The sequence below is a fragment of the Hypomesus nipponensis genome, chromosome 24 (genome assembly GCF_054491055.1).
Source record: "Hypomesus nipponensis isolate SF chromosome 24, ASM5449105v1, whole genome shotgun sequence".
Lineage (NCBI taxonomy): Eukaryota > Metazoa > Chordata > Actinopteri > Osmeriformes > Osmeridae > Hypomesus > Hypomesus nipponensis.
Window position 1 is genome coordinate 4,044,943 of NC_140384.1, and position 27,578 is coordinate 4,072,520.

The following is a 27,578-nucleotide window of genomic DNA, read 5'->3' on the forward strand; positions in this document are numbered from 1 at the left end:
GTGACAGTTTTAGGAGCTTGGTCTTTCACGTGATGTTTTTCTCAGTGGGTGTAAAGCAAAAAAATCTCACGAGGAATATATAGGCCTACGTTGCTTTATTTTATTATGATAAAGATTACAATGGTCAAAACCATGTATTTGGACAGACCTTTTTACAAACAAGGTTACCAATGACCACATAAAAGCCCACAGTCTTTTGGTAGCTGAAATGAAATTGTATTTGTACGCTGAGACACTAAGACACCATCACACAGTGTGGGTGGGGACTGATATTTATCAGCTGCATTTCTCTTTGCATTGTAAAATGGTATTTACATACAAACGCACGTGCCACATGATCCCCTGGAAATGGGTGATATTGAACATTTGTACATCGTCAGTCAGGTTTCCTTCCATGCTACACTACCACGTCAGATATGTTGTACAGCTAAGGCACATTTCAGTGAAATATAACAATGTAGCCCATGACATGCTTTTGTTTGACTGCAGTGCAACACATCTTTTTTTGTTTGTTTTGTCTACTAAGATCCAATGTAGACTTTTGTTAGTTGTTAGTAAATAAAATACATAGTTGAAATGTTTTACCTGTTAGTATTGTTAACACATACATTTGACACAGACTGTACAGTACCCAGTGAAGCCAGTAAACTGCAAAGCTGCTACAGATTCTACTGGCCAATGGCAAGCTCTTCAGTAAGGCATATTTAGAATGTAACGTCTAATTAGTGTGGGGGTTTTAATATTGCCCAAACAACCCAAACTATTCCCCTATGTTTAAAGGAAGATGGGAAACTGAACAGTGTATTAACATTAACCAAATGATACCAATACCAATGTACCAATTACAGTTATTTGACACTATGGGTTATATGGCAAGCTTTTCAGTAAGGCATATGTAGAATGTAACTTCTCCATGACATCTGTTGAAACCGACACATACACATCTGCTTAACAGTCACAACACCGAGGTGCGTGTTGGACACATTTTTGAGGCGGTTCAGAAGTCTATTTGGCATCATTGTAGCTCGGAGGATCTGACTGAGGTGTAGACGGACTGAACAGGAAGGAATAAGAAGGGGGTAGCTCCAAATTTGATGCCTCATATGGGGAAGAGTACAGGGGGCCAGTTGGGGTAGGGTTGTACATGGGGGCAGTTGGGGTAGGGTTGTACATGGGGGCAGTTGGGGTAGGGTTGTACATGGGGGCAGTTGGGGTAGGGTTGTACATGGGGGCAGTTGGGGTAGGGTTGTACATGGGGGCAGTTGGGGTAGGGTTGTACATGGGGGCAGTTGGGGTAGGGTTGTACATGGGGGCAGTTGGGGTAGGGTTGTACACTGGACCATACGGGGTAGGGTTATACATGGGGGCAGGGGGTGGATGAATGACTTTACGTGGTGAATGAGATGTGGGGGCCAATGGGTAAGGGGATTGTTGTGGTTGAGGGTGTGGTCCAAATTCAGCAAGGGTGGAGAAGTCACTGTAGATTGGGACCCCAGAAGGGTTTGATCCCATTGCTCCACCCATGTTTGCTTGGTAGTCAACAGGTATGAGAACCATGGGAAACTTCACCTCTGGATCTCGGTGAAAACTGATATCCAAATACACCTATAAATCAAATCGAAACAAACACAAAAATACGGTATTAGTTATCTTTGTATGAGTTTTCTGATATCTATTGAGATATGGATCATGGAAATGAACTCCTAAAGACCCCCACCATTAAGTGCAACTTACCTTTAGCTTGTACTCTACTGTGATGTTGTTACAATTTCGAATGGTCAGAGGTTGGTCAGCAGGAATCTTCAAAGCCACATTAAGAGTCTGTTGGGTGTTTCCGGAGATGCAGTCCCCAACAGCTTTAAAGATTGTATTCTTATTAACATTTCTGGAGCCTTGAGCCATGAACACCACTGTCTGAGTCAGGCTGAATTTGGGTGTAAGTGCTTTGGAAGAAGAGTTGTCAATGTTGGCACGGACATGCACCACTTCACCTGCAGCAAAGGAATCAATGGATGAATTGATGATCTGGGACATGTGAAATACAAGTCTGTGTTTGTCACTTTAGTGGATGTCGGTACATATCCGTGATGGAACTGTGTCCGCATTCTATTTGCATGGCCCATGCAAATAAATAATAACTACAGATATTCAATGTTAACTCTGGAGATGTCGAATGTGTTACCTAGTTTAAAACCCATCTTTTCGATATGGACGTCCATGTTGATTTTTCCTGAGGAGAAGGTGAAGTCCTTTTCTATTGCAAGAACCTGAGGAGACTTCAGAGGTGTGCATGGACAACATTATTAGTAAGACTATTTACAATTTACAGAAAATACTACAGTCCAAAGATCCACTCATCTTCATAGAATAATGATCTAAACACTCAATATTTTGTGTGTGTTTTTAAAGACACTTTGGGGTTATTAATAGGACTATAATGTACATACCATAAGTGGGCCAGTGTAATTCATGTTAGACTTGGAGACAAAGTTTAATTCCTGAGTTTCTGTGCGGTTCATCTTCCAACTTCTGCTCAGTACAGTTTCTAGCTTGTGTACTACCTTCCCATGGCAACCTCTGAATGATGATGGTATGCTTCTGTTAAAAAATAATATAAAAACGGTGACAGTAGTTGTAGCTTGGTCGTTCAAGGTTTAAGGAAAACAAGTGTAAATGCCTCCAATCAGGTTTAGATTAATGTGATGATATTTATGATTACTGTCAGTGATCATTGTCCTAATCCCTTCTCACTTTTCTACTCACCCCATGGGTATTCGGAGGCTAAACGGAAAGACATGAGTTCCACGGGGAAGCACATTCTCTGTGAAACAAACGTTATGTATATTTATATATTGCAGGCAGGTGTTGCATGATTTGCTTGACAGTAAATAATAGACAAAATTCCAACAAGTCCAACAAGCTTATCGTCTTGACGAATAGCTTAATAGGCCCACTGATTCTTGCTGCATGATGATGACCCCTCGCTTATTCCGTTTGCCCGGATAACACCTGTTTTCTTTTTCCGGTCACTGTCGAGGTAAATAGCGTACATCCGATAGTAGGCTACATATTTGACTTGATAGTTTTGTATTAAAATTAGCAGAGGTTCAATGTTGTGCATTAGCCGTCCAAACAAATCGCACACACCAAACTCTCCATGGAATCCTATTTGGCTTCGCCTAACCACTGGTTCCTATCCGACTTCGAAATCTATAGGCATTGGAAGACATAGGTCTACTAACTATACTAAGTCTTCTAAGTCTCTTTGCTTTTAGGCTACCAGTGGTAAACTTTCACACAATCTCAGTTATTTTAATACTGTGCATTTTCATGGACAATTGTATTTCATAGACATACATTAGCCTACATTTCCAGCATATTTACTGCACAGGCTATGTATGGCATAACCCAAGATACGCCCTCATATGGTTGATTGCGTCAACAGATCCTTACCATTCGAAGTTTCTTGAATCATTAAATCTTTAAGCTTATAAAATCTTTCGTGCGAAGTATAGCTGTGGGTTTTGTCATTACGTTTTTGTGTCCAACGTACATTTGCATCGCATTTAGCTTTAATACAAAGGCTTTGAATCTTGGTCTCTTTTTCTAATTGTAAAGTGACTCTCCCCGTTATACAATCCCCCTCCGAGAACGTTCTCTGTTCATTAATGGCATCGTAACTCAATAGTAGATCCTTTACGGAAGGCATTTCCAAGGGAAACGAAACTGTTGTGTACTTCAATAACTAATAATTGTCCAGCGCGACCCAAATTCCAGTTTTTTGAGTCTCGGTTGTGGGACTGGTAGCGGACGAAATAAAAGGGACACAAGAATGTAAAAGCATACTACTGCCACCTAGTGTTGTTTACCCCAGAACATTTTCTGCATTGCAAAATAACTGTAAATTATAGCTCAGTGTTTTCTAATATTAGGCTAAATAAAAATTATTCTTTAAATCTGGAAATGTGAAAATATGTGAAAATATGAAAGTGAAAAATGCAAATTAATAGCTTATTCAAAATAATTCCAGAATTTAATCGAAATTTTATTCAACATGAAAAAAAATTGGTACACTAATTTCTTTTCGAATACATGGTTTTATTTTTGAAATTTAAGACCAAAACTTAAATTTTTAATGTCAAGCTTTAGTTTTTCGACTAAAGATTTATTTTTCGAATTAACAAAACATATGGCCCTGATTTAGCTCCATATATTTTGAGCCTGCGACCTTGATCTGCAAACGTCTATCAAATGCTCTACCACTGACCCATTGACCTGTACCCGTTTATTAAAGTAGTGATGCCGCGGCAGAACTGTAGCCTAAACCAAACCATCAATAACATAATGCCCTGTTAATACCGCACCTATAGCTAATAGGCCTACTTACATTTAGGGATATATATGGCTTTCCAAAGGATCCAACTAAAAATACGAATCAGTACCAATATCAAGACACTGCATTGTGGGCAGCAGATTTGTCTTATCTAGTCTTGGCGAAGTTGTTAGTCGGCCTATCTTTGGTTCCTATAAACGTATAGGTTTAGTATTAGTAGACACAAAATGTATTAAAAGACGCAAAATGTACTATTACAACTTATAACTTGCATAGAGCCTATTACATGTGAAGATGGGCTCTCCTCTCCCTCTTCAAGACGCCCATTGATTTGGTTCACTACCAGGTGAGGTGACCACCAGGTGGTGTAAGGGTTGATAATGGTTCTGCTGTTCCTGATCTGAGCGCAGCGCACAGTGACAGATCCAGTAGGCTACATAGACTGGAGCAAGTTGACAAGAGGACGTTTTCCGTCATGAGTCGAGATAAGGTGGCATATGCTTTGCCATTGACATGAGACATATGGTGCTTTCAGTTGAACATTAACTTTAAAAAGTTATTTTCTAACCTCGTTTCGGACGCTTTCTTTAAATTTAGCTAAACATATTATACTAAACGCGCACGCATATGGTTTGCTGCTAAGTTAGTTGCGATTCTCATTAGGAAATAGCTTTAGTTCAACCAAGCCAGGATGTACTATGAAGACAACGCCAATTCTCTCAAGCCACATTATGGATGTAAGTACAAAACATGGTAGGGTGTCTGTATGTTTCATAAATTGTATGGCAAATAGACGTAGTCTGTTAGGAAGCGCAGGTATCAAGTAAGGCGCAGTATGTAGCGGAATGTCAAACCAGCCACAGGTGTTCAAGCATCTTCCATACTAGAAGGCCAACATAATTATCAATGTTACGGTTTCAAAAAATTCTTAAACTGACGTCGCATCTCAGGATGATTTCATTGTGTGTTGAGTTCTCCGTGGATTATGCTAGAATGCCATAACACTCACACGGATGTTAAAATAGATGATTGGCCCATAGCCGAATTAGGCTACATAATATTTGCTTTCAAGAAAATACATATTTATTACCTTTCTGCCCGTCGAGTGCCGTGTGACAGCCTTAATGGATAACATCACAGAAAAGTTCGTTGATCTGTCAACTATGTGAAACAGTCACGAACTTTTCTGTGATGTTAACCATTAACTTTGTCTATAACCTTCGTTAAGAAAAGCACACCTGACTTCAGCATGAGTGGGCTATCCCAGGAATTTGAGTCAATATATCGTTAAAATGTCTTAAATTGCAAAGGTGTGCTTTCAAAGTACAGTCTATAATCAAGCGATTGCCTTTAGCTACTTCAGCAGTATGGTATCATTTGACAAAGAGATGAATTTGGATCCAAAGTGTAAATCTCCACATTTCTCAACCTTGTCAGAGTGAGAGAACATGTTTACTGGTTTAACATGAACCCTGCCTTTCTCCATGGGACCAAGGTATTGGTGCGTGTCTTTTTAATACATGGAAATGGATTGTTTGTTATTGGCAGGATTCTTATGGTGCTGATGAGTGCCTTTAAAACTCCAATGAGGGTCAATGCTGGCCTTATCCACCCTAAACCTCCTTACCAGGGAGTAGAGCAACGCTGAGGTTTATCCCTAACCCAAAATATTTAAACTGCAAACCTAATTATGCTAGGGGCAACCTTGGGTTATGGAGTCCTTCATTAGACTTTTGCATAGTTTAACTTGATTTGTTGCTCCCTGTAGCCTTGGGTTCACTCCAATGCATCCCCCAAACAAAGGACCACGTCAACATGGTGCTCACAAATCACATCCAGCCATGCTCTGACAGCTAGTCCATCAGATCAAATATAAACCTCGTCCATAGCTCTGGCTGTGCAGGCCTTTCAAGAAGTATGTGTCCGTTTGTCAGTGTGGAGCGTGTCCAATGGCTGTGCTGGGGATCCCACGCCTCCGGGGCGAGTGTTTACACAGCCACGTCCTCTTCGGTCACACAGCTGGGCCAGCGGCCTTCAGGGTGACGGACACACAGCCTGGGGACGGAGAACCCTGAGTTGCACAGTCTGTGTGTGTCTGGAACTGTGTGTGTGTGTGTGTTTCAGGGTCTATGTCTGTGGGTGTCAGGGATCATGTGTGTGTCAGAGACTATTTTATGCGTGTGCGTCCGAGACTGTGTCTTTGTGTTTGTCGGGGATTAAGCATGTGTGTGTCAGGGACTATGTGTGAGGCTCGGGGATTATGTACTGGACGTGTGCGTGTGAGGAAATGTGTGTTTGTGTGTCAGGCTCAGTGTGCGTGTGTATCGTGGACTGTCTGCCTGTCACAGAACACGTGCGTCGTGGTGTGTGTTCGGCAGGGACTCTTTGAGACCTGAAGGCCGAGCCTACATCACGTCCAGCCATAATACCTGGCGAGAAGTAGAGTTGTGGTGGCGTCTGTTGTATTGCTGCTGTCAGAGCTTCCTGCATGTCACCCTGGTTGTACCCTTCCAGTGAGTCACTGGAGTTAGCCACAGAGTCCCTGACTCTCATATGACAGAACTGATGGGCCTTAATTAAGTCTGTGGGGATTTGTTAGCCTGGCATGGCTGGCCAGGGTGTAAACAGGCGACTCGGCACACCAGGGGGAGTGGATGAAGGTTCCGCCCATTGAACAGTGAGGCACCGTGTCAGCAAGAATCCTGTCTTATCACGTATTGAAGTGGACCTTCACTGAAAGAGCTGTGTCTGAGAGCCCTGCTGTCCTAAGAGCTAATCTTGATGTCAATATAGTCTAGACTAGTGAGGGAATAACAGGAGCCTATAGCTTGACCCACGCTCCAATCACCGAGGCTTGTGCTGATCAATCAGTCCATAGTTTAGCTCTTCATTGCTGATAATGATCTGTAAACTCACAAGGAAGCCTCTAAAATTGTTGGTGTTTGTTCATTAACTCACATAGACCCCAACATACCATAGACACTGCCACTTGGCCTCAAGGTATACTGGATTCGACTCCTGGGGCTGTACCAAAACCAGGACTAGGGCTCCACTCAGCCAGAAATAAAGGGATCTAATTGGATTAAGGGGGTGGTGGAGAGCCAGGGGGAATGAACCTCATTAGTCATCTCGTAAAAGGTCAACTCTGCAGAAGTCACTTGTGAAACCGGGAACCAGATTTCTTTCCCATGCAGCATCGACAGATGCGGGTCTATCCCTAGCGCTGAGATGTCGACGTACTCTGCACCTTCACCCAGGGCTAGGGGAGTCAAATACAGAAGGATAGACCCCCAGAGTTTGAGACTGGTTTGTTTGGGAGGAAGTTAGAAAGTGGTTTTGCATGGTCCCACAGTGACACTTTCTAATACATCCATAATGTTCAAAAGTGCTGGGGAACGTTGAACGTCCCCCCACAGATGCAGAACTGAGCATCTGCTCGGCTTTAACCTTTTGGGAGAGTTCAGCCGAAACCAAACATGTCCCCCTATGAAGACATCCCTCCCTTCTGTCATGTTTGGAACGCGTTGTGCCACAGTCCGCGCCGCAGTCGTCCGATTGCCCAACGGTCCCCGCATCCGCCCAATCAGACCACAGCATTGTTGACACTAACCAGTTAAAACCCATCTCCTGTAATCCATCCAAACTCTTTGACAGTCATTCGCCTGGTTCCCATAGCTTGCTTTTCTTTCTCCCCGCCAGCCATCCAGGATGACGAGAGGCTCTCGGCCGAGGAGATGGACGAGAGGCGCCGGCAGAACATCGCCTACGAGTACCTGTGTCACCTGGAGGAGGCCAAGCGGTAAGGCTGGGCTCCACCACACAGGGCTGGGAGGAAGGGGAGGGTCTAAAGGGGGGGCGTTCCCTCTGTGTGTGTGTGTGTGGAGGGGGATGAGATGGGAGAGAAGGGAGGGAGGGGAAGAGAAGCTGGAGGAGAATGACGGAGAGGTCTGTGAGTTTGGGGGAAAACGTGCCGGCGTGACCGCGCTGAACCCCGTTTTTCAAACGGATTCGCGGTTTCGTTTCAGGCCGCGAGCCTGAAACTTCTCTGCTTTCACTTTGAGTCCTTATGCTCACCCGTTGCCACGTCCTGTTGTCCCCACGAATGCGCCGCGTCACCTGACAGGAAGTGCGGCCCGTTTTGGCGCGGTGTGTCTGGGACCGCCCCACCCTTTCTGCAGCTTTCATGCACCAAAGAGTAATCGCAAACCTCATCTAGCGAGCGGGCTCTATCTGTCACCATGGTTACCTCCCTGGGGAAATGGGGGAGCGGTGGGTGGTGAGGTCAAAGTTCTCGAGATCTTGTATGCCTCCAAATCTCCGATCCCTCCTCAGCTAAAAGCCATTAAGTTAGCCTTTCTCCACTGAACAGTTTGGACTTTACTCTGTTAAAAGACTATGTCTGTAGTTTTATGACCTGGAGACTGTATAACCGTCAGGGCTATGCTTCACAGAACAGTGTCGCACCATGAGGCAGTTCTAGTGGATTCACTCCATGGCGCCTTGTTCCGATCATCACCAAGATAGTCTTTTTTGCAATTCACAGCGGCCCGTGTGATAGTTGCATCTCTCCGACGATACTGCGAGTGCTATAGGAAGTTGCCACAGAAAGTCATATGTGTCAAGTCAACGTGGTGAACCCCTTTTAGTTCCTGCTTAACCTCATGCCGACCATCATTTCAACCCCTTCCCAGTACACTCAATGGCCACCGACCCTCCCCCACACATGCCAAACACACACATACACACACCTCACTTCCTGTGTTGTTTCCTCCCAGTAAAACTCAACTTCCCGTTTCTCCTCAGCCTGTGGCCGAGCCTCTATTCTGGGAAGCCTGTCATCTGGGATTAAGATTACAGCTGTAGATTACAGCGCTAGCTACTAATAAGCCTAATTCCGAGAGAGGGCATAGGATTAGGACCCACACAGCCTAACCCCGCTCTGCTCTCAGAGTCAGAAGTCAGGAAGTGTCACTGGTAAAGGGTAGGTTAGAGTACACCTCGAGAGAAACCGCTTCACAATGTTCGAGGAACGCAAAGTGTCTTTTTGCCCTTGTACATGTTCTCCATGATTGTACATCTGGAACTGGTGGTAATGTGCTCCTTGCACGACCCGGGTTCGCTGCTCTGACTGCAGAGGCTGACTGAAGGCAGTATGCTAGCTGAGGCGACCACAGGGGTTGCGTGGTCTCAGTGCAGTGGCAAGGGGATGCTGGTAGCCGCATGGCGTGTGCCACCAGTGATGCAGACTTTTACCCGTCATCTGGACGACACACTCTCTCTCTCTCTCTCTCTCTCTCTCTCTCTCTCTCTCTCTCTCTCTCTCTCTCTCTCTCTCTCTCTCTCTCTCTCTCTCTCGCTCTCTGTCTTTCTCGCTCTCTGTCTTTCTCTCTCCCCCTCTGTCTGTCTGTCTGTCTGTCTCTCTCTCTCTCACTCACTCACTCACTCACTCACTCACTCACTCACTCACTCACTCACTCTCACACACACACACACACACACACAAACGGTCTGTGGTTTCAACTTCGGAGACTTTGTACCTGCAGCGTTGAGTAAACAGTCCGTTTTTTTTCTTTTCAGATAGGGAATCAAGTTCTTTTTTTTCCATTGATTTATTTTTCACCAGTTTCTTTGGACACACAGTTCTCTTTCATGCAACAGTTTCCAGCTTTAGGTAGTTGAATCCGATTGCCATTATAAAACTGTAATTGCCACTAAGCAGCCTTGCTAATCGTTCAAAATCTCACAACAGGATCCGGGTTTTCAGAATTGCAGTAATTAACAACCTGTAGTGGCAATCTGCTTAGCAGTGTAACATGCTTCCTAATATACTGCTGGTGTGGGACTGACATTTCCAGCTTCCCTGTGGCCCACATAATGGTTTGGCCTGGCTCAAGGTTTTACAATGACAGGAAGGCCTGGCGGGGGGGGGGGGGGCTGTAAACATGGCTGCGGTGGTTGTGCACCATCAGACTGTTGCAACCCTGCCACATTGTTCAACGGCAGGAAGTGGACCTTCAGAGAGAGACCCACTTGGAGCTGTCGTGGTGTTATTTCCTGCTCTCCCCTGTCCTCTCCCTCTTTCCTTAACCGCTTCTGTTCCCCCTTCTTTGCCTCCCTCTTTCGCTTGCAGCCCCTCTAAGACCCTTCCACTTTCTCTCCTTTTTCTGCATCAGCTGTTTTCCAAAGCAGGCCTGTGGGTGCTCTCCCTCTGTGTCCAACCGGCCAGTCCACCCTAAAGGGTTCAGGGTCATCAGGCAGGCACTGTGAAGGCATTCCGCTTTACCTCACCCTTCAAACTCCTACACAACCTCCCCGCTCACAACCTCCCTATTCAGAGTCCTGGTTTAGTCATCCTTTGGCCAGCTCCAGGCTGGTTGGGGCTCTCCTCCTCTCAGTCGGGTGTCCCGGCCAGCGGCCGCGGCCCGCTTCCAGGTCCTCCGATGAACGTCGCGTCAGCGCTCAAGTGCGACCGCCCGACACACCCGAGGAACTCGGGACACCAACGCTCTACCCTCCCGGAGAACCTTTGTCCTTCCCTAAACGGCAGCGATACTGTTTACTTTAAGCCCTCATTTGAGATTTGTGAAGACCACATTTGAGATTTGTGAAGGCTTGACAACTCTGTGTAATGGGAGCTGGATACGTAAACATGGAAAAAGACCCAAAGCCCAGGGCTTTTTTCACTTAGTTCCAGAATCACAAGGTAACTGTTGATTTCCTTGGGGACAGACTGGCCTTGCATATCGTGTAGGCCGTTTGGGATCAGATTTCACTGTGTCTAGCTGATCCCGGTAGCTGTTCTACAAAGTCTTGATTCAGCCAAAACAGACCTGCATGTGTTTGGTTCTAAACTTCATTTTCCAGTTTCTTTTCTTTGTTTTCTTTCATGTTTTGCCTGGGTCAAGAGGCACGGCTATTCTTGTCACTTCCCCCATGAATATTGTTTCTCTCCCTTCCTCTCAATATCACAAGCCCCCTACATGCCTGCAGCAACACAGTTGGCTGCTATACCCAGCCTTTTGTCCACGAGGCTGAATCCCACCATGCTGTCAGAGTGAAGTCAAGAAATCCCATAGATCCCCACTGTGCCAGCAGTTCGTCTGCAGGCTGTGTGGAGGACCTGGGCTGAGGACAGGAGGGATCTCCCGGTCCATCCATGTTTCATGTCCTTCCTCTGGCCTTTGATAGTACAGTAGAAGCCAATATCTTGGGCCACGGCATCAAGGTAAGAGTCATTGTGACAAAAAGAAAAGCGAGTGACATCAACCACAACAAACCCACGGCGGTGAAGTGTAGCAGAGACTGGTGTGAAGACCTGACCTGACATCACCGGCTCTCCTCGCCGTTTGTTGTGGTTAGCCTACCGGCTCATTTGAGGAACCAAATGGGTTCGTGTTGATGGAGGGGACGGTGTGTTGTGTGGGTGTGTTAGTTGATAGTCGGAGCATGCTGATGCGTGTTTAGACAGTGTCACGTCTGCTGTGCCCCCCCCCTCCCCCACATCCTCCGCACACTCTTATTAGCACAAACAAGGCTGTGTGTGTGTGTGTGGGGGTGTTTAGACAGGAGCATGACACACTCGCAGGAGGGAAGGTCACCCCCCCTCCATGAAAGAGTGAATTGAAAGTCACATGGTAAGAAAAACGTTAGGCCAACATGCCCGTTACACTGCTCAGAGAGTGAATCTCCATAAAGCAGGGAAAAAATGGCGTACAAACGCATACCTTGTTGACCAGTCTACTGAACTAGGCTAGTAGTCAGTAGACCCGCTTTTGACCACCGGGCAGAATGAATGTCCACACGTGTACAAGGATATTCCCTACCCTGATCCTGTGTCTGCTGATGGTCGTATGGTTGGGTTGTCCTTGTGTTGGATCATTAGTCCCGTGTTAATCAAGTCACTGTTTGACCTGATGGAACGCAGTGAGACATTACACCAGGAAGCGGGTGCTGGCTCCCGCCATACGGTGTGAAACTGGCGCTAAATCTGAGGCTTTCGCTTCAGTCGTCATAGCGCTCGTGTGAATTTTTAGGCCTGGAAACAAACACAGCCACTTAGTCCCTCCAAATAAGAACCCCCGTGTCTCATTAACTGCTCAAACACTTTTCTCTGTGTCGGTCTTACTTTACTCAGAAGCTAGTTAGCTAGTTAGCTAGTCCTTGTCCTCTGCAGGTCTTGTGTGAATGTGAATGTTCCCTGTGTACCAGGTGTGTAAGTTGGCCTTGTACTGTAGTCCCAGAGGACAAACTCAGCCACTTGCCCCCCCCCCCCACCCCCTCTACACACACACACACACACTCTCTCACACACACACTCATGTACACTGGCCTAATCCTTCAGCACTGCAAGGCAACAGGAAGGATGATGCATACAGTCATGGACACGGTTGACGATAATTCATGGCTTTTGTTCACAACATTCGCAACATGCACCACAATCCAACCGTTGAGCGTGCTTTTGCGCACAATCTCTTCAGTAGCCAGCGCAGTGGCCCACTGGGCAGCTACATTATGCCTAGGCTCTGCCCTCACCCCTGACAGTCAAGCAGACATTCTGGAGGGTTCATTCACCTGCTTAGGGTTGTTGAAGTAGATGTGAACACACAAACAATATAGAAAAACCGAAAATTCATTCATAGATAATAGAGCTGCCGTAAAGCAGTCTAACCAGACCACAGTCGACCACAACCTCCTAATACGAGATCCAGATACGAAATTGAGATGTACAAAACAGCATGACGGCTCAGGGACAGTGAAGCCAATATTGACCAGCCAAGGACCAACATGGGCGTCCGATAAGACTTGCACGCCGCCGCTCCCTCGTCTCAGGCCCTGCGAGGTGATCGACAGACCAAGGTTCTGTTTGTTTGGTAGCCGCCATATCCTTGGCAACCGCCTTTAGCTATTGACGGGTAAGTTAGCTCGGAGCCAAGAAAAGGAGCTGGGCATCGTGTCCAAAGTTGGGGGTCTAGTTTGGGAGCGTGACCTTTTTAGTTGAACTGATTTAACCCCCTTTGTTCGAGGTACTACTCAATACAGCAAACTCAGAGTCAGACCAGGAAAATAATCCTACAGGATAGTAGCTAGCACTGAGTGTTGCTCAGCCGTCTCCCCCACCCCCCGACGAGAAGGTCACGGTCGACGTTGAGCGATCCCTAACCCAGGTACTGTGACCCCACAAGAATGTCTCCCCGTCCTCGACCTGCCCTGACCTCTGTGCTGTTGCCCCCCCCCACCCCCCCCCCCCCACAGGTGGATGGAGGCGTGTCTGGAGGAGGACCTGCCCCCCACCACAGAGCTGGAGGAGGGGCTGAGGAACGGGGTGTACCTGGGCAAACTGGCCAAGTTCTTCGCCCCCAAGACGGTCTCCGAGAAGAGGATCTACGACCGAGACCAGGCCCGCTACAAGGTGCGTCTCTAAAACTCCTTTTCGCGGCGGCAGACTGCTCACTGGAGCTTCGCAGTTGAACCCGAGGGGTATTAGAATCGGGAGGTGACTTCTTCTATTTGGTTTGTTTTCGGTTTTAACCTGCGTCTCGTCGAGGCTTCGATTAGGAACGCCGTTTCACTTCATTGATGCATGTTTTCCCTCAGACTCGGCCCCTTGCCCCTCCCCCTCGTCTCCTCCACACCTCCATGGTGTCAGACAGGAAGCCAGTAATCCCCCGATTCATTGCAGACATCCCTGCTTCCTGTCGACTGCTCCTCCTGAGAGAGCGAGATAGAGAAGGGGGTGGGGGAGGGGGAGGGGGGTGTTGGACCCATGAAGTTACAACCGGCAGCAGTTAAAATACACTTGCACACACGCGTCGCCCCGTTAGACTTTTTCTTTTTTTCTCCTTCATTTTTCTAAAAGAAAAGGCAGTAGGTAGTGTAACGACGTTTTCGTCAAATGTTTCCACCACCACATCTGTTGCTGCTGCACTGCAACAACCTCGCCAGTTGCCCTCGTGATCCGTGAGTGCCTTTGCTGAAGATTGTGTGTGTGTGTGTGCCAGGATCTAATACGTCTGTTTACCTCCAGCGCACAGGCCTCCACTTCAGACACACCGACAACACCGTCCAGTGGCTCCGAGGTATGGAGTCAGTGGGCCTGCCCAAGGTAAGGCTAATGGATACATGCGGTAGACACAAACACACGCGCGCGCACGCAAGCTGTTCCCCGAACACACCATTAACCTTATGGATGACAACCCATAAATATGTATTGTCGGGTTGTTTTGACAAGGGTATTCAAGTTAAATGCATGTCCTTTCCTGGCATTATCTTATCAGTAGTGTGTGTAAGAAGGGTGCCGCACCTTTCTTATAAACGTAAAACACACACACTGTTTTTGATTACTTTCACCAAGCCAGTTAAGTAAAGCACTGTGTTCCAGTGCTCCTTTGTGACTGTGTCTGTCTGTTGGCTGGATATGGATGCTGAAATACAAAGGATGTTCCCTCGGGAGTTTAACATGGCTGGGAAAATGCTACCGTACAATCATCATCAACATCCAGTTGTTACTGCAGTGCAGTGGGACCTGTCTTTACCTTGTCAAATCAATTTGGGATTCCATTCACGTTCACGTGGGGACTATGTTATCGCCGTCAACGTTTTCACACAAACCAAAACACAACAACATGTGTTGACTGCACTCAGGCGTATAAAAAAACAAGCATCAGGAATAGCAAAGACCCAAGGGCAACGATGTCACATCATGCGTTCCCAAATTCAACCCAAGTTTTCTCTCACAACTTAGATAAGCTCTCAGTACCTTAGTGACCCGAGGTTCTGTCATTGCTTGTAAGTGTCTGTGTGTGTGTGTGCACATGGGGGCGTATGAGCTTTCACAGGAGTTTACTACAAAAGTAACAACATTTTTAAAGACAACTCTTCATAGAATGAAGAAGTGACATAAACCCTTGCAGGGGGGTTGTGGTGTCAAGATTTCCACCGCTGACCTCAGTGTTTGATTTTTGGGGCTGGGGACGAAGAGTCATTGTTTTTACATTGCTGCTGTCTAGTTAGCAAGGCCTAAGTAAATCATTTAGATGTACTTCCAGGCAGGATGAGAGAGACGGCTCTGTTCCAGCACATTCAAGACCGTCAGGGACGCTCTGAGAAAAAGAAGGATGACTAATGGCCGCTCTGGTTTCTGCTTTCAGATATTTTATCCCGAAACGACTGACGTGTACGATCGCAAAAACATGCCCAAGGTGGTGTACTGCATACACGCGCTCAGGTAAGAGAGCCAGAGAGAGAGAGAGAGAGAGAGAACTGACAAGATTTATCGACTCAATCCGCAGCCAGAACCCCTACTCGCAGTCGGGCAAACCTGCTGTATTTCCATCCCTCGTTCCCCCTCGCGCTCCAACAGGGAATCTCCTCTGGCTGGTAATTATAGGAGTCCTTGATGTATCAACAGCCTTGGATGACCTGCCCCGTTGGCCTCAAAACTGCATGTGACTCCAAAAATAGTGTTTACAGTCCTTTTCCAAGGAAATGTGTCGCCACTGTCTGTACAGAGCCTCTCAAACACATACAGTACATAGGTACAATAAACACATAACACAACACAAACAGTTATATTGGAAAGATTTCCAAGGAAGTCGTATATAGAAAGGCAACCTGATTTCGAAATCGGCATGCGACGCTTTCAAATGACCGTACGCACCTCGAGAAACAATTTGGGAATGCGTCCGTCACTTTGCTATTACAAAACGCGGTCATGCTTTCGTGATTGGATGTTATCTATACTCGTGGATCGTCCCAGACACCCCGCCCCTCTTGGACAGATGGGTAACTTCCTGCCTGCTCTGAGTCATTTCCTGTCAACAGGCAGCTGCTATCTATACTGCCGGAGCGGATGATACAGCGCTGCCTGTGCTCCGCCGGAGGGTTCCGGAATGATGTCACACTCACAACATAGTCCCTCCACTCCATCAGGCCCGCAGAAGGAAGCCAGATGGCCCCTTAGTCTGAGTTTACCTTTCCCTCCCAGTCTCACTTCAAGGGCCTTCTCGACATCTCACGGTGCAGTATTCGGTTCATGGCTCTCAAATGTCCACCCTCCCTGTTCCGAGGTGGGAAGCGAAACACCTTTAATAGCCATGTGGACTCTGTCCACAGTGATCTGAAAGAGGAAGTGAAACATTCGTTCAGCTGAACTCGAGCGCAGAGTGTGTTTGCTTCTTAAGTCTTCTTGTGTTTGCTGACATGTCCCAGAGCAGAGTCCCTGTGGGGAACGCTCACTGTTGGCTCTGTCACGCCCGGAGCAGAATCCAGGCTCTCTCTTTCCCACTCTAACTCGAGCAACGTGCAGTTCAAAGTTGGCCCTGAGCTATAACAGTTGAGATGAAAGTGATAGACAGATGATAAATAGATGGATAGATAAGCCACTGAGTTATGGCACTGGGAAGCCTTGTGTTGTTCCCAATATAGTTTTGCAAGGTCCTGTCACAGGTTTGGCCACTTCTGATTGGACTGTTAATCCTGTGCCTCTTGAACACTGATTTACTCATCCTCAGAGCACCAGCCAATCAGCACGTCCTCTGGTCCTCGGCTCTGTAGCGGACAAAGTGCAGAACTCGTATCCACCCCAAGGATGCCAGCCCTGCAATGACACTCTGACACTGTTTATTTAAAACGAGCGGTGAAAACGAATCGGGCCCTCCGCTTCCAGCGTTCGGGCCGGGCCAGGCCTTCAGAGCGACAGAGCGAAACAGTCAAGGCCCGCTGAGCGCCTTGTTTTCATTGCGCTCCGTCGTGTTTGGTCAGGGCCGCGAGCGGCGGCTTCCTTCCCCGGCCGGGCGCTCACGCACACGTGCTCTTCCTTCCTGGCGGGCGGGCGGACAGGGAGTGCAGGGTGGCTCGGAGGAGCGTCAACACAAAGAGAACCAGGGAGGACCAACGCCGCTCTTTTGTGTTCGACCCCACGCCGAATTCCAGTCATTCCCCTTATTGTTAATCCCGGAGGAAATTCAAGGAAATGGCACCGAGCTCTGATGTTGATTTTGCGATATCGGCTGGTGCTTCTGATATGCTTGCTTGCGTGTGTGTGTGGAGTGTGTGTGTGTGTGTGTGGAGTGTGAGAGGAGGAGAGAGCAGTTTTGCTCCAGTTCACAGTGGAAGCGAACCGTCCCCGTGTGTTGGGCTCCAGGGCTCAAATGTCTTCGGCCTTCCCACTTCCCCCTGTCAGCACAGCTAGCACCACCCAGAGGAGTCACTGGTCAGAGAGATGCCCGTGTCCTTGTTTATGCACACACACGCAAACACACACACACACACACACGCAAACAAACACACACGCCTAAACACACACTGACGGGTCAAATGTCAGTGCAGTATGCTGCTATGCGCTCCCCTCATTCAGAAGGACTGATGGCACGCAGCTAGCGCTATCTATAATTTACAGCCGCTGTATCAGGGAGCCGGCGGGAGGATGAAAGTTTAATGCCGTTTCCCGCCACCTGTGTGTGTGTGTGTGTGTGCCTGGGCGGACTTGAAACAGGTCTCCGCCTTAAGAGTTGTGCCTGAGCACGGGGCTGCCCTCTTGTGGAGATGTCAGGGCGGTTGATAGGGCTACTTCACCGTGGGCGTGTGGAGGAAGGTTAGCATTTAGCATGTTGAAGTGCAGTCGCGGCGTGGCGAGGTACCGTCAACGAGGGCGGGAGACGGGGGTCCTTTCACTCCCGGAGCTTGCCCTCTGTTGTAGGACAACGCAATTCTGTGCCAGCGTCCACCGTGACCTCTGACCGCAAACTCCTGCCCCGCTCCTTTTCAGCTTATATCTGTACAAGCTGGGCATCGCACCGCAGATCCAGGACCTGCTGGGTAAAGTGGCCTTCACGGGTAAGAACCGAGCCCTCCGACAAACTCAACCAGACTCATCCACATCCCACCCCCCCTCGTCCCACCCCCCTGCTGACGTGTTCTCTCACCTCGTCCCTCCGCAGAGGAGGAGATCAACAACATGAGGAGGGAGCTGGATAAGTACGGCATCCAGATGCCCACCTTCAGTAAGATCGGGGGCATCCTGGCCAACGAGCTCTCCGTGGACGAGGCTGCCCGTGAGTACCAGCCAAGCCGGCGCCGCAGTCAGTTTGCCAACGACCGTACTGGAGCTGGGCAGAGGGGGCACAACTGCCAAGCAAAGTAGTAGTGGACCGGTACCAATCTGTAACGGCACACACATGCTGACCCCACGAAGCATGGGTGTCAATTGTTATGACTTTTAATGACCCGCCCCTCTTCTCTCCTGCCCCGCCCCTCTTCTCTCCTGCCCCGCCCTCCTCCAGTGCACGCCGCCGTGTTTGCCATCAACGAGGCGGTGGATCGCGGCGAGGCCGAGGGGACCATGGGGGCCCTGAGGAACCCCAACGCCCTGCTGAGGAACACCATGGACCCCCTGGCCCAGGACTACCAGGACACCCTCAGCCAGGCCAAGGCCAGGAAGGAGGACCAGGCCTCGGGCAGGGTGAGGGAGCCCACACCCCTCCTCCTGGGGGGAGGGAGGGCGGGGCTTTGGATGTCAATAGGGATTGGATAGGAAGGCTGGATTAGAGGTGGATGTCTGCACAGGGTCAAGATCAAGAGTTACCTCAGAGCCTTTAGTACAACTGACTTATAATAAGGAGATCTGGTTGTTGGCACTTTAGCGTTTAGCTCAGAGATTCCCCATAACAGTCCTGTAGCTGCTGCATTAGCTTAACTCCTTCTGCACCTCTGGTACCCCCCCCCCCCCCCCCCCGTGCCCCTGTCTCTCTCACTCTCTCTCTCATTCACACACACACTCACACACACCCCCCCCTACTGGCATCCCTCCTCCTAACCTCCCATACTCCAGCTGGCTTTAGGAAAACATAACTGGCGCAATGCCTCTGCACCAGTCAGCACATTGTTCATTAATGTAGCTAGCGCGGTGCAAAACCCGACAGCAAGCAAGAAAACCCTGCTGGACAAACAGGGCGCACCAAAGCCGTCCACCTAATTGCCTGCGTGTCTGTCCCTCCCTCCTGTCACCCCGCCCGTCATCCGTCCTGCCTCCCCCAGCGCTCGTCCGTGGCGTCGGAGGAGAGGGATGTGTACGAGGAGCTGCTGACCCAGCAGGAGATCCAGGCCAGCGTCGAGCTCGTCAACAGTGAGACAACACAGACACACACGACCACCCTGTCCCCTCCTTTAAGAGACAGTAACCGTTGATGTTCCGTCGAACTCGGATGGATCCAATGAACTAGGATTGAATTACAATTACTAGGAGGCAAATGACCCTCCTTTAACCCTCTGATCTCCCCCCTCCCTCCCCCCGGCCTCCAGGCCAGGCAGCGGTGAGGCAGGTGAACGAGGCGGTCTCGGCCCAGGACGAGGCTTCGCTCCTGGCCGCTCTCCGTCTCCCGGCCCTGGGGCTGCTGGGGGTGCAGGAGGCCCACGCCCACTGGTACCTGGAGCACCTCTCCTCCCACCGCAAGCACAAGACCCAGGTGACCCACCGTAGAAGGGGGGAGGGTACAGCTCGGCGGTTAGAGCGTTTGACAACAGACGGCGGGTTCAAATCCCGGGTGAAAGTATCTGCTAAATAAATGCATCCAAAGACCCGACTGTGCAGTCCTCAGACGGATGCACCAGTTGGCCGTGCGCTGCAGATCTAGCGTGGATCTCCATAGGCTGGGCCTGGAAATGAAGGCAGATGTTTCCCCCTGGTGTTTAGGACTCTGGAGGTGCCGTGATCGTGGACAGGGAGGAGATCCAGAGGCTGGTCAGCTCCTGTAACGACTTTGCCGAGGCCGAGAGGAGAAGTGAGCCCCGCCGCCCCGGCACCCCGAAAGCACTTAGTCCCAGGCATTCCCATTGTTGTGTCAGTGTTGTCGACGGTTCTCCTGACCCCGACCCCCCGCGATGCCCTCCCTGCTCCAGAGCTGACGGCCGTGGACGCCGTCAACGCGGCCATTCGCCGGGGCAACGCGGAGGAGACGGCCGCGGAGCTGCTGAACCCCGAGGCGCGGCTGCCCATCGTGTACCAGAGCGCCGCCAACCTGTACCAGGCCGAGCTCTTCAGCCTGCAGATCCAGGGCACGCGGGTACTGCACTGACACACACGCGCGCGCGTCGTGCCACATCTGATCCCAGCACGTGCAGGTCGGTGATCTGTCCTCCCCCCCGACCCCCTGGTGTTTTCAGCAGGCGGGGCTGAGCCACGCGGAGCTGTGCGTCGCCGTGGAGATGCTGTCGGCGGTGGCGGTGCTGAACGAGGTGCTGGACACCAAGGACCCCCAGGCCGTCACCGAGCAACTGTGTGACTCCCCCCTGGGCTTCAGCAACATGGACCAGGACAACCTGCACAGGCAAGACCCCCCCCCCCCCACACACACACACACACACACATACATACAACCACCCCCGCTTCCTCGCATGAGCACCCATCACCAGCCCCCCCATATGGGTTGTCACGAACAGCGTTAGGGTTTTTGTCCGGTGTGTGTGTGTGGTCCTCTCCTTCATCTTCCTCCTCCCCTCCCTCCCTCCCCCAGGTACGCTGACACCCTCATCAGACTCCGAGCCGAGGGGCTGGCCCAGGGACAGGAGTTCCTCACCTGGAACGACGTCCAGAAGAGCATCGACAAGGTCAACCTCCAGGTGCACGAGGAGCACGAACGTAAGTACCGCCGGGAGACTGTAGAGGGCGCCTGCATGGAGAACGTGGTTGAACTTTGACCTCATGTGCAAACTCCAATGAGACCACAATTTAGCGTTGGAAATCATTAGCATATTGAACTGCACAAACAATATTTCTTGACTATCCACTCAGATATTGTCACGACATGAAAACATTTGCAAAATATATATAAACACCCACATACAATGGATATAGTCTGTTCTAACGCCCCCGCTTCCTCCCTCTTGTTCCTCCAGGCATCATAGCCATCGCGGAGATCAACGAGGCGCTGAACTGGGGCGACCCTCTCCAGACTCTGGCCGCCCTGCTCCTCCCTACAGCCCAGCTGCAGGCGGTCAACCCCCCCACGGCCAGACACTACCACGACCTGCTGCTGAGGACCAAGCTGCAGCTCTGCAAGGTAACCCTCCTCCCCCACCATCACGCCTGGCCCTTCAACCATCACGCCTGCCCTGAACCAGATCCGACCGGTGCCTGAACAAGTCTGACATGAGCCGTTTTAACATGGACCCTTTTTTGGGGGGGGAATCTCTGTGGATCTTGGTCTTCCTTTTCTGGTTGTTCTGGAACAAGTTCAGTCAGCAGCATGCGTGTGAGGATGTTTTGGTGAAACAGTAACAACAGTGTTTGAACCCCCGCCCTCCTGCAGGTCTTACGCCTGGACAGAGAGGAAATGGTACTGCTTTGTGTGTGCAAGCATGTACGCACGTTTTTTTCTTTTCGTTAGTAGCCTCTGCCAATTGCTTTTCTGTGAAATGTAGACTACAATAGACTGACTGTGAACTGTGTGTGCCTCTAGTCTGTGTGACTGTAGTCTAGACTGACTGTGTACTGTATGTGACTGTAGTCTGTGTGACTGTAGTCTGTGCGACTGTAGTCTAGACTGACTGTGTACTGTGTTTGACTGTAGTCTGTGTGACTGTAGTCTAGACTGTGAACTGTGTGTGACTGCAGTCTGGACTGACTGTGTACTGTGTGGTTCTAGAGCTCTGGGGATGAGTCTTCAGTCCTGTGGTTGGACCAGATCCAAGAGGCCATACACACAGCCAATCAAAATGAAGTGGACGCTCTCTCCTGTAGGCTAAACCAAACTCTGCTTGTTGCAAACACAACCTGTCACCTCAACACACACACGAAACTCCCACAATAAGACTACGATTGTATTCCATGACATGAACATAAGTCAAACCGGATGTACATTTCCGTGGGGTTGAGAGCGTCACTCGTTTGTCTCCTTGGCGACAGTGGCCGAGGCGGTGGCGGGCATCAACAGGGGGGTGGTGGACGGGGACTCCCAGGATACCCTGCAGGCTCTGCAGGCGCCGGGCGCCGGGCTCCGAGGCGTGCTGCCGGAATGTGCCGACGCCTACCAGGGCCAACTGGCCCAGAAACAAAACCTCAACACTACCTCAGGTAACCCCCAGTCCAGCATGTCTGATAACACCACCGACAATACCACAACTCCTCCTCCTCCTCCTCATAGTAATCGTAATAATGCTAATATGCTGCATGACAAAATTCGAGAGTGAAAGCACTTCCTGCTGTGTGGTATCTCCCATGCGCCGTGTCTTGACCGCAGCTCTGGGCAGCGGCGAGAGCGCGTGGGTGAGACACGTGGTCAAGGACGGCCACGAGTACTTCTACAACCTGGAGAGCAGGCAGGGGACGTGGGACGAGCCGGAGGCCTTCCAGCACAACAGCAGCCAGCTCACCAGAGAGGACATCCAGGTACGGACACGACCTCAACACCGACACGCGCACACACAAGGCTGGGCACAAGCCTTAGGCACCCGAGATTTTTCACATGAATATTGTCTTCAACGACTACTTTGTTTTGTGTATTAGTCTTTTCCTTTCCTTGTTTCGTAAAGCATTTTTTGCTCATTGGTCGGATTATGGATCTTCCCTAGAGCGTGATTGGCCGTGTGACGGCGGAGTACAACAGGGAACAGTTGTGGTTGGCCAACGAGGCCCTGGTGACCCAGCTCCAGGCCCGGGTTAGAGGTTACCTGGTGAGGAGAGCCCACACACAGAGACTGGAGTATCTACGACAACAGGAACCCCAGGTGGTCAAGCTACAGGTACCGTACAGCGACGGCAGGACGCATCAGATCCAGTGCTACTCTAAATCCAGCTGTTCGCTGAACTTGGTGTCTCGGCTTATGCTCCGACAGTCCCCGCCCGACTGAGGATGCTGTCGTGTCCTCGATCCAAATTCTTTCCTGTTCTGCAGGCTTCCTGGAAGGGCTACAAGCAGAGAAAGGTGTACCAAGACAGAAAACAAGTTCTGCAAGGCAACGTCATGTCAGTGGTGAAGGTAAGGAACACGACCGTGGACTTTTAAGACATTTTGTAAATATTTCACGGTCATTTTAATAGTTGCGTTGAGATATGTTGTTTGTTTAGAGTCATCTCTCTACATGACATGAATGTTCCTTTTGTGAGGAAAAAAGGGACCCGACCCTGTGCACTCACTGTTTCAGATCCAGGCCCTGGTGAAGATGTGGAGAGCCAAAAGGAAATATTCCCAGAGACTGCAGTACTTCCAAGAACACGTGAGTACCGCAGACCCCCACGCGCCAGCCCGAGAGCACAGCGGGTCCCACAAGACTCTTATTGTGAAGGTCTCTACCGGGGCTCCTCTGCGCTGATGTGCTGATTCTGTGTGGTGGTTGTGTGCTCAGGAGAAGGACGTGGTGAAGATCCAGGCCTTCCTCAAGGCTAACAAAGCCAGGCATGACTACAGGACCCTCAGTGAGTCTTCATCTGGTAGAGTGTGTACTGTGTAGGCTTATCGCAGGGGCCTGGGTTCGAATACAGCCATGCACCAACATTTCCTGGCTCTCTGTAGAGACCATTAAAGCCAAAATGCCTCAAAAATAGAACTGTCATCATCCCTGATGTGTGTGAATCCCTAGCCGGCGCCCAGGACCCCCCCCTCTCCGTGGTGCGTAAGTTCGTCCACCTGCTGGAGCAGAGCAATCTGGACCTGCTGGAGGAGCAGGAAGTGACACGTCTGCGGGAGGAAGTGGTCACCAAGATCCGCTCCAACCAGCAGATGGAGAAAGACCTGAACATGATGGACATCAAGATCGGTCTGCTGGTGAAGAACAGAATCACTCTGCAGGTAACATCCAAACAAACTAGAGATTGCATAGTCACAAGCACTCAATGTCAGCATTTTACATTTACATGTATTCATTTAGCAGACGCTTTTATCCAAAGCAACTTCCAAGAGAGAAAGAGAGATTTTGACAGGGGCAAAAGCGATATATTTTTTGGCAAATAGAAGTCTGATAAATCATGAAGTTTAACTTGTCGGATAGAAGTACTAACTTGTGCTCCGCCCTTCTTCTCTTTGTGTGTGTGTGCAGGACGTGGTGTCCCACAGTAAGAAAATGAACTCTAAGAAGAATAAGGAGGAGCTGGCTGCAGGAGACAGGCAGGGCATCAAGGGTTTGAGCAAGGGCAAGAGGAGGAAGCTGGAGGCCTACCAGAATCTCTTCTACCTGCTGCAGGTGAGTCTGACCACACACACACACACACACACACACACGCTTACACAGACTCACCTCAGCACATCATGAATAGTCCTCCTCAAACACACAGAAATGGTCTCCCCCCTCAAACATCCACACACACTCGCATTCCATCTACAGACCCACACTGAGACGCGTTCTCTCTCTCTCTCTCCCTCCCCCTCTCCATCAGACCCACCCCTTGTACTTGGCCAAGCTCATCTTCCAGATGCCCCAGAACAAGTCCACCAAGTTCATGGACACGGTGATCTTCACCCTGTACAACTACGCGTCCAACCAGAGAGAGGAGTACCTGCTGCTGAAACTCTTCAAGACCGCCCTGGAGGAAGAGATCAAGTGAGGACCGCCCCCCCCCCCCCCCCCCCCCCCCCCCCCCCCCCCCCCCCCCCCCCCCCCCCCCCCCCCCCCACGACCCCCACGACCCCAGAACATTTTCACTTCTTTCCTAAACAAACATGAATATGCTAATCTAACGCATGGGGTTCAGGTGACAGTGCTATTGGCCTGATGTGAAGCCCTTCAAATGGAAATCAAAGTATGTGTCATGTGTCATGCATGAAAACTTTGTTTTTTCAAACGTCTGCTCCAGTCCAGAATAGGGCAGGGTTGTGTCTGATCTCCTGCTCTCGTCCCCCCCGTCCCCCCGTCCCCGTCCCCCCAGGTCCAAGGTGGACCAGATCCAGGACATCGTGACGGGGAACCCCACGGTCATCAAGATGGTGGTGAGCTTCAACCGGGGCGCGCGGGGCCAGAACTCCCTCCGTCAGCTCCTGGCCCCCACGGTGAAGGAGATCATCGAGGACAAGGCCCTGGGCATCAACACCAACCCAGTGGACGTGTACAAGACCTGGGTCAACCAGCTGGAGACGGCTACCGGAGAGGCCAGGTAACTACCCCCACACACTCACACACACACACACACATACTCATTTTGACGATGTATATATAGTGTATATATATATTCCCAGGGCCTTGTCCTATACACACGCGCGCACACTTTTATTTAGAGATACACTTGCATACATAGACACACACAGACTTGCGTTTGTTTCGAAACACGTGTATTTAGACACACACAGATACACCCGCCCACGCACAGACTTACATTTGTGTAGACACACTCGCACATGAAGACGCACGCGCGCACACGCACTCACCCACGTGTTTAGACCAAGTAACGCCCACGCACACGCACACACCAGTGACCGTGCTCTTGCCCCCCCCCCCCCCGCCCCCTCCAGTAAGCTGCCCTACGAGGTGGCCCCCGACCAGGCCCTGTGTCACCCGGAGGTCCGCGCCAAGCTGGAGGCCTCGCACCAGACGCTGCGCTCGGCCACGGACAAGGTCCTCAACTCCATCGTGTCGTCCCTGGACAGCATCCCGTGAGTTCCAAGGGGCCTTTCCCCATCCGCCGTTCCCTCTCCCCCCCCGTCGTCCATCCTGGCAGCCATCGCTTATCAGACTCCACAGGAGTGGGGTGGCCTGCAGCTGTTTTCAGCCGAGCCTGAACGAGTTTTACGCCATCGCCGCGAGTTCAACCCAATGCTGCAGTACTCCGTCTTCTCCACTAGAGAGCAGTATTGTCATTTGACTGGATACAGATGGATATGAACGTCGTCCTATGACGAGGAGCCTCACAGCTTGAGGTCGGGGGTCAACTTGACTCCATACCTTTATAACCTCGCCTCCCCGTCATGTGCGTTCATAACCTGTGTTTGTGTTCCTGTGTCTTTTTAAGCATGTCCCGTTTCACATCGCTGTCGCCCGTGTTTGTTGTTTGGCATGCAGTTATGGCATGAGATACATAGCTAAGGTCCTGAAGAACTGCCTCCACGAAAAGTTCCCCGACGCCTCGGAGGACGAGCTGCTGAAGGTACACGCCCCCCCCCCCCCGCGGCCTCTCGCCCCCTGCTCTCTCTCTCTCTCTCTCTGTCTTTCTGTCTCTCTGTGTCTCTGTCTCTCTCTCTCTCTCTCTCTCTCTCTGTCTGTCTGTCTTTCTCTCTCTCTCTCTCTCTCTCTCTCTCTCTCTCTCTCTCTCTCTCTCTCTCTCTCTCTCTCTCTGTCTGTCTGTCTCTCTCTCTCTCTCTCTCTCTCTCTCTCTCTCTCTCTCTCTCTCACACACTCTCTCTGTCTCTCTCTCTCTCTCTCTCTCTCTCTCTCTCTCTCTCTCTCTCTCTCTCTCTCTCTCTCTCTCTCTCTCTCTCAATTCAATTCAATTCTCTTTCAGACTTCCGTAGGTGCTTCTCACTAACAGTGTGCTGTAGAGTTGATGGTCACTTTGTTAGCATTATTATTATTAGCATTATTGTGTATGCCTTGTGTCCCCACGTACGTTGCCGGAGATGGAAGGGTCTGCTTCAAGATTACATGCATATGGGTTAGCGGTAGCACTGCTGCTATCTCGTCCAATGAAAGGTTAACTGTGTGTGTGTGTGTACGTGTGTGCGTGTGTGTGTCAGATCGTGGGGAACCTGCTGTACTACCGCTTCATGAACCCGGCCATCGTGGCGCCGGACGGCTTCGACATCATCGACCTGTCGGCGGGGGGCCAGCTCCACTCGGACCAGCGCAGGAACCTGGGCTCGGTGGCCAAGATGCTGCAGCACGCCGCCGCAAACAAGCTCTTCGAGGGGGAGAACTCCCACATGACCCCGATGAACAACTACATCTCCCAGACCTACGAGAAGTTCAGGTGGGGTGGCGGTGGGGGTTTGACATTGTAGTTTGCGCTGTTCCTGAAGGACATCTGACTCCTCTCTCCGAATGCCTCACTTGCTTGATTCTCGACAGGGCCCTCCCTCCTGGCTTGAACTCTATTGTCATGGTGTGTCATGTCACCTTTGTTTCTGATTCGACTGCGCTTGCACTTTAATAGCCCGCTTTTTCCGTCGGGCCCGCCAACAAGGGGTGAGGAGGTCGGGACAGGGGCGCGGAGGTGGGCTGGGGGAGGGGAGGAAGTGTCTTTGTATGAGAGTGCACCGTCAGCAGTAACTCCTACTGCTTTCCTCACATAAAATAAGAAAAGAGAGGAGGGGGGGGGGGAGTTTCCCAG

At 50.2% G+C, this 27,578-nt stretch overlaps 2 protein-coding genes across 4 annotated transcripts in view; one reads left to right on the plus strand and one right to left on the minus strand.

Moving 5' to 3' along the window:
• Nucleotides 1-74: 74 nt before the first annotated feature.
• On the minus strand, nt 75-5,495 carry LOC146232775 (arrestin domain-containing protein 3-like). 2 transcript variants are annotated; one of them, XM_084690570.1, is made up of 6 exons: nt 5,424-5,495; nt 2,764-2,821; nt 2,448-2,598; nt 2,183-2,276; nt 1,735-1,991; nt 75-1,605 (listed from the first exon to the last, which is right to left on the minus strand). In XM_084690570.1, the coding sequence occupies exons 2-6, from the start codon at nt 2,766-2,768 to the stop codon at nt 1,006-1,008; spliced, it is 1,107 nt and encodes a 368-aa protein (XP_084546696.1). In that variant the 5' UTR covers nt 2,769-2,821; nt 5,424-5,495; the 3' UTR covers nt 75-1,005. The 2 variants fall into 2 exon arrangements, with proteins under 2 accessions (XP_084546696.1, XP_084546695.1); XM_084690569.1 differs by lacking the exon at nt 5,424-5,495 and adding an exon at nt 3,454-3,816.
• The window catches only part of iqgap2 (IQ motif containing GTPase activating protein 2), a 27,891-nt gene continuing 5,079 nt past the window's right edge, over nt 4,767-27,578 (plus strand). Inside the window, exons 1-30 of one of the 2 annotated variants that reach the window (XM_084690568.1) lie at nt 4,767-5,070; nt 8,033-8,132; nt 13,586-13,742; nt 14,358-14,435; nt 15,481-15,557; nt 18,099-18,166; nt 18,271-18,384; nt 18,613-18,791; nt 19,367-19,454; nt 19,631-19,794; nt 20,022-20,109; nt 20,228-20,391; nt 20,492-20,655; nt 20,842-20,966; nt 21,224-21,387; nt 21,637-21,663; nt 21,973-22,063; nt 22,233-22,400; nt 22,567-22,715; nt 22,898-23,068; nt 23,221-23,304; nt 23,471-23,542; nt 23,672-23,741; nt 23,906-24,114; nt 24,362-24,505; nt 24,699-24,862; nt 25,188-25,412; nt 25,768-25,908; nt 26,315-26,399; nt 26,986-27,218. In XM_084690568.1, the coding sequence (XP_084546694.1) occupies nt 5,025-5,070; nt 8,033-8,132; nt 13,586-13,742; nt 14,358-14,435; nt 15,481-15,557; nt 18,099-18,166; nt 18,271-18,384; nt 18,613-18,791; nt 19,367-19,454; nt 19,631-19,794; nt 20,022-20,109; nt 20,228-20,391; nt 20,492-20,655; nt 20,842-20,966; nt 21,224-21,387; nt 21,637-21,663; nt 21,973-22,063; nt 22,233-22,400; nt 22,567-22,715; nt 22,898-23,068; nt 23,221-23,304; nt 23,471-23,542; nt 23,672-23,741; nt 23,906-24,114; nt 24,362-24,505; nt 24,699-24,862; nt 25,188-25,412; nt 25,768-25,908; nt 26,315-26,399; nt 26,986-27,218 (3,809 nt within the window). In that variant the 5' untranslated portion in view covers nt 4,767-5,024. The remainder of the gene's footprint in view (nt 5,071-8,032; nt 8,133-13,585; nt 13,743-14,357; nt 14,436-15,480; nt 15,558-18,098; nt 18,167-18,270; nt 18,385-18,612; nt 18,792-19,366; nt 19,455-19,630; nt 19,795-20,021; nt 20,110-20,227; nt 20,392-20,491; nt 20,656-20,841; nt 20,967-21,223; nt 21,388-21,636; nt 21,664-21,972; nt 22,064-22,232; nt 22,401-22,566; nt 22,716-22,897; nt 23,069-23,220; nt 23,305-23,470; nt 23,543-23,671; nt 23,742-23,905; nt 24,115-24,361; nt 24,506-24,698; nt 24,863-25,187; nt 25,413-25,767; nt 25,909-26,314; nt 26,400-26,985; nt 27,219-27,578) is intronic. The other variant, XM_084690567.1, reaches the window with a different exon arrangement.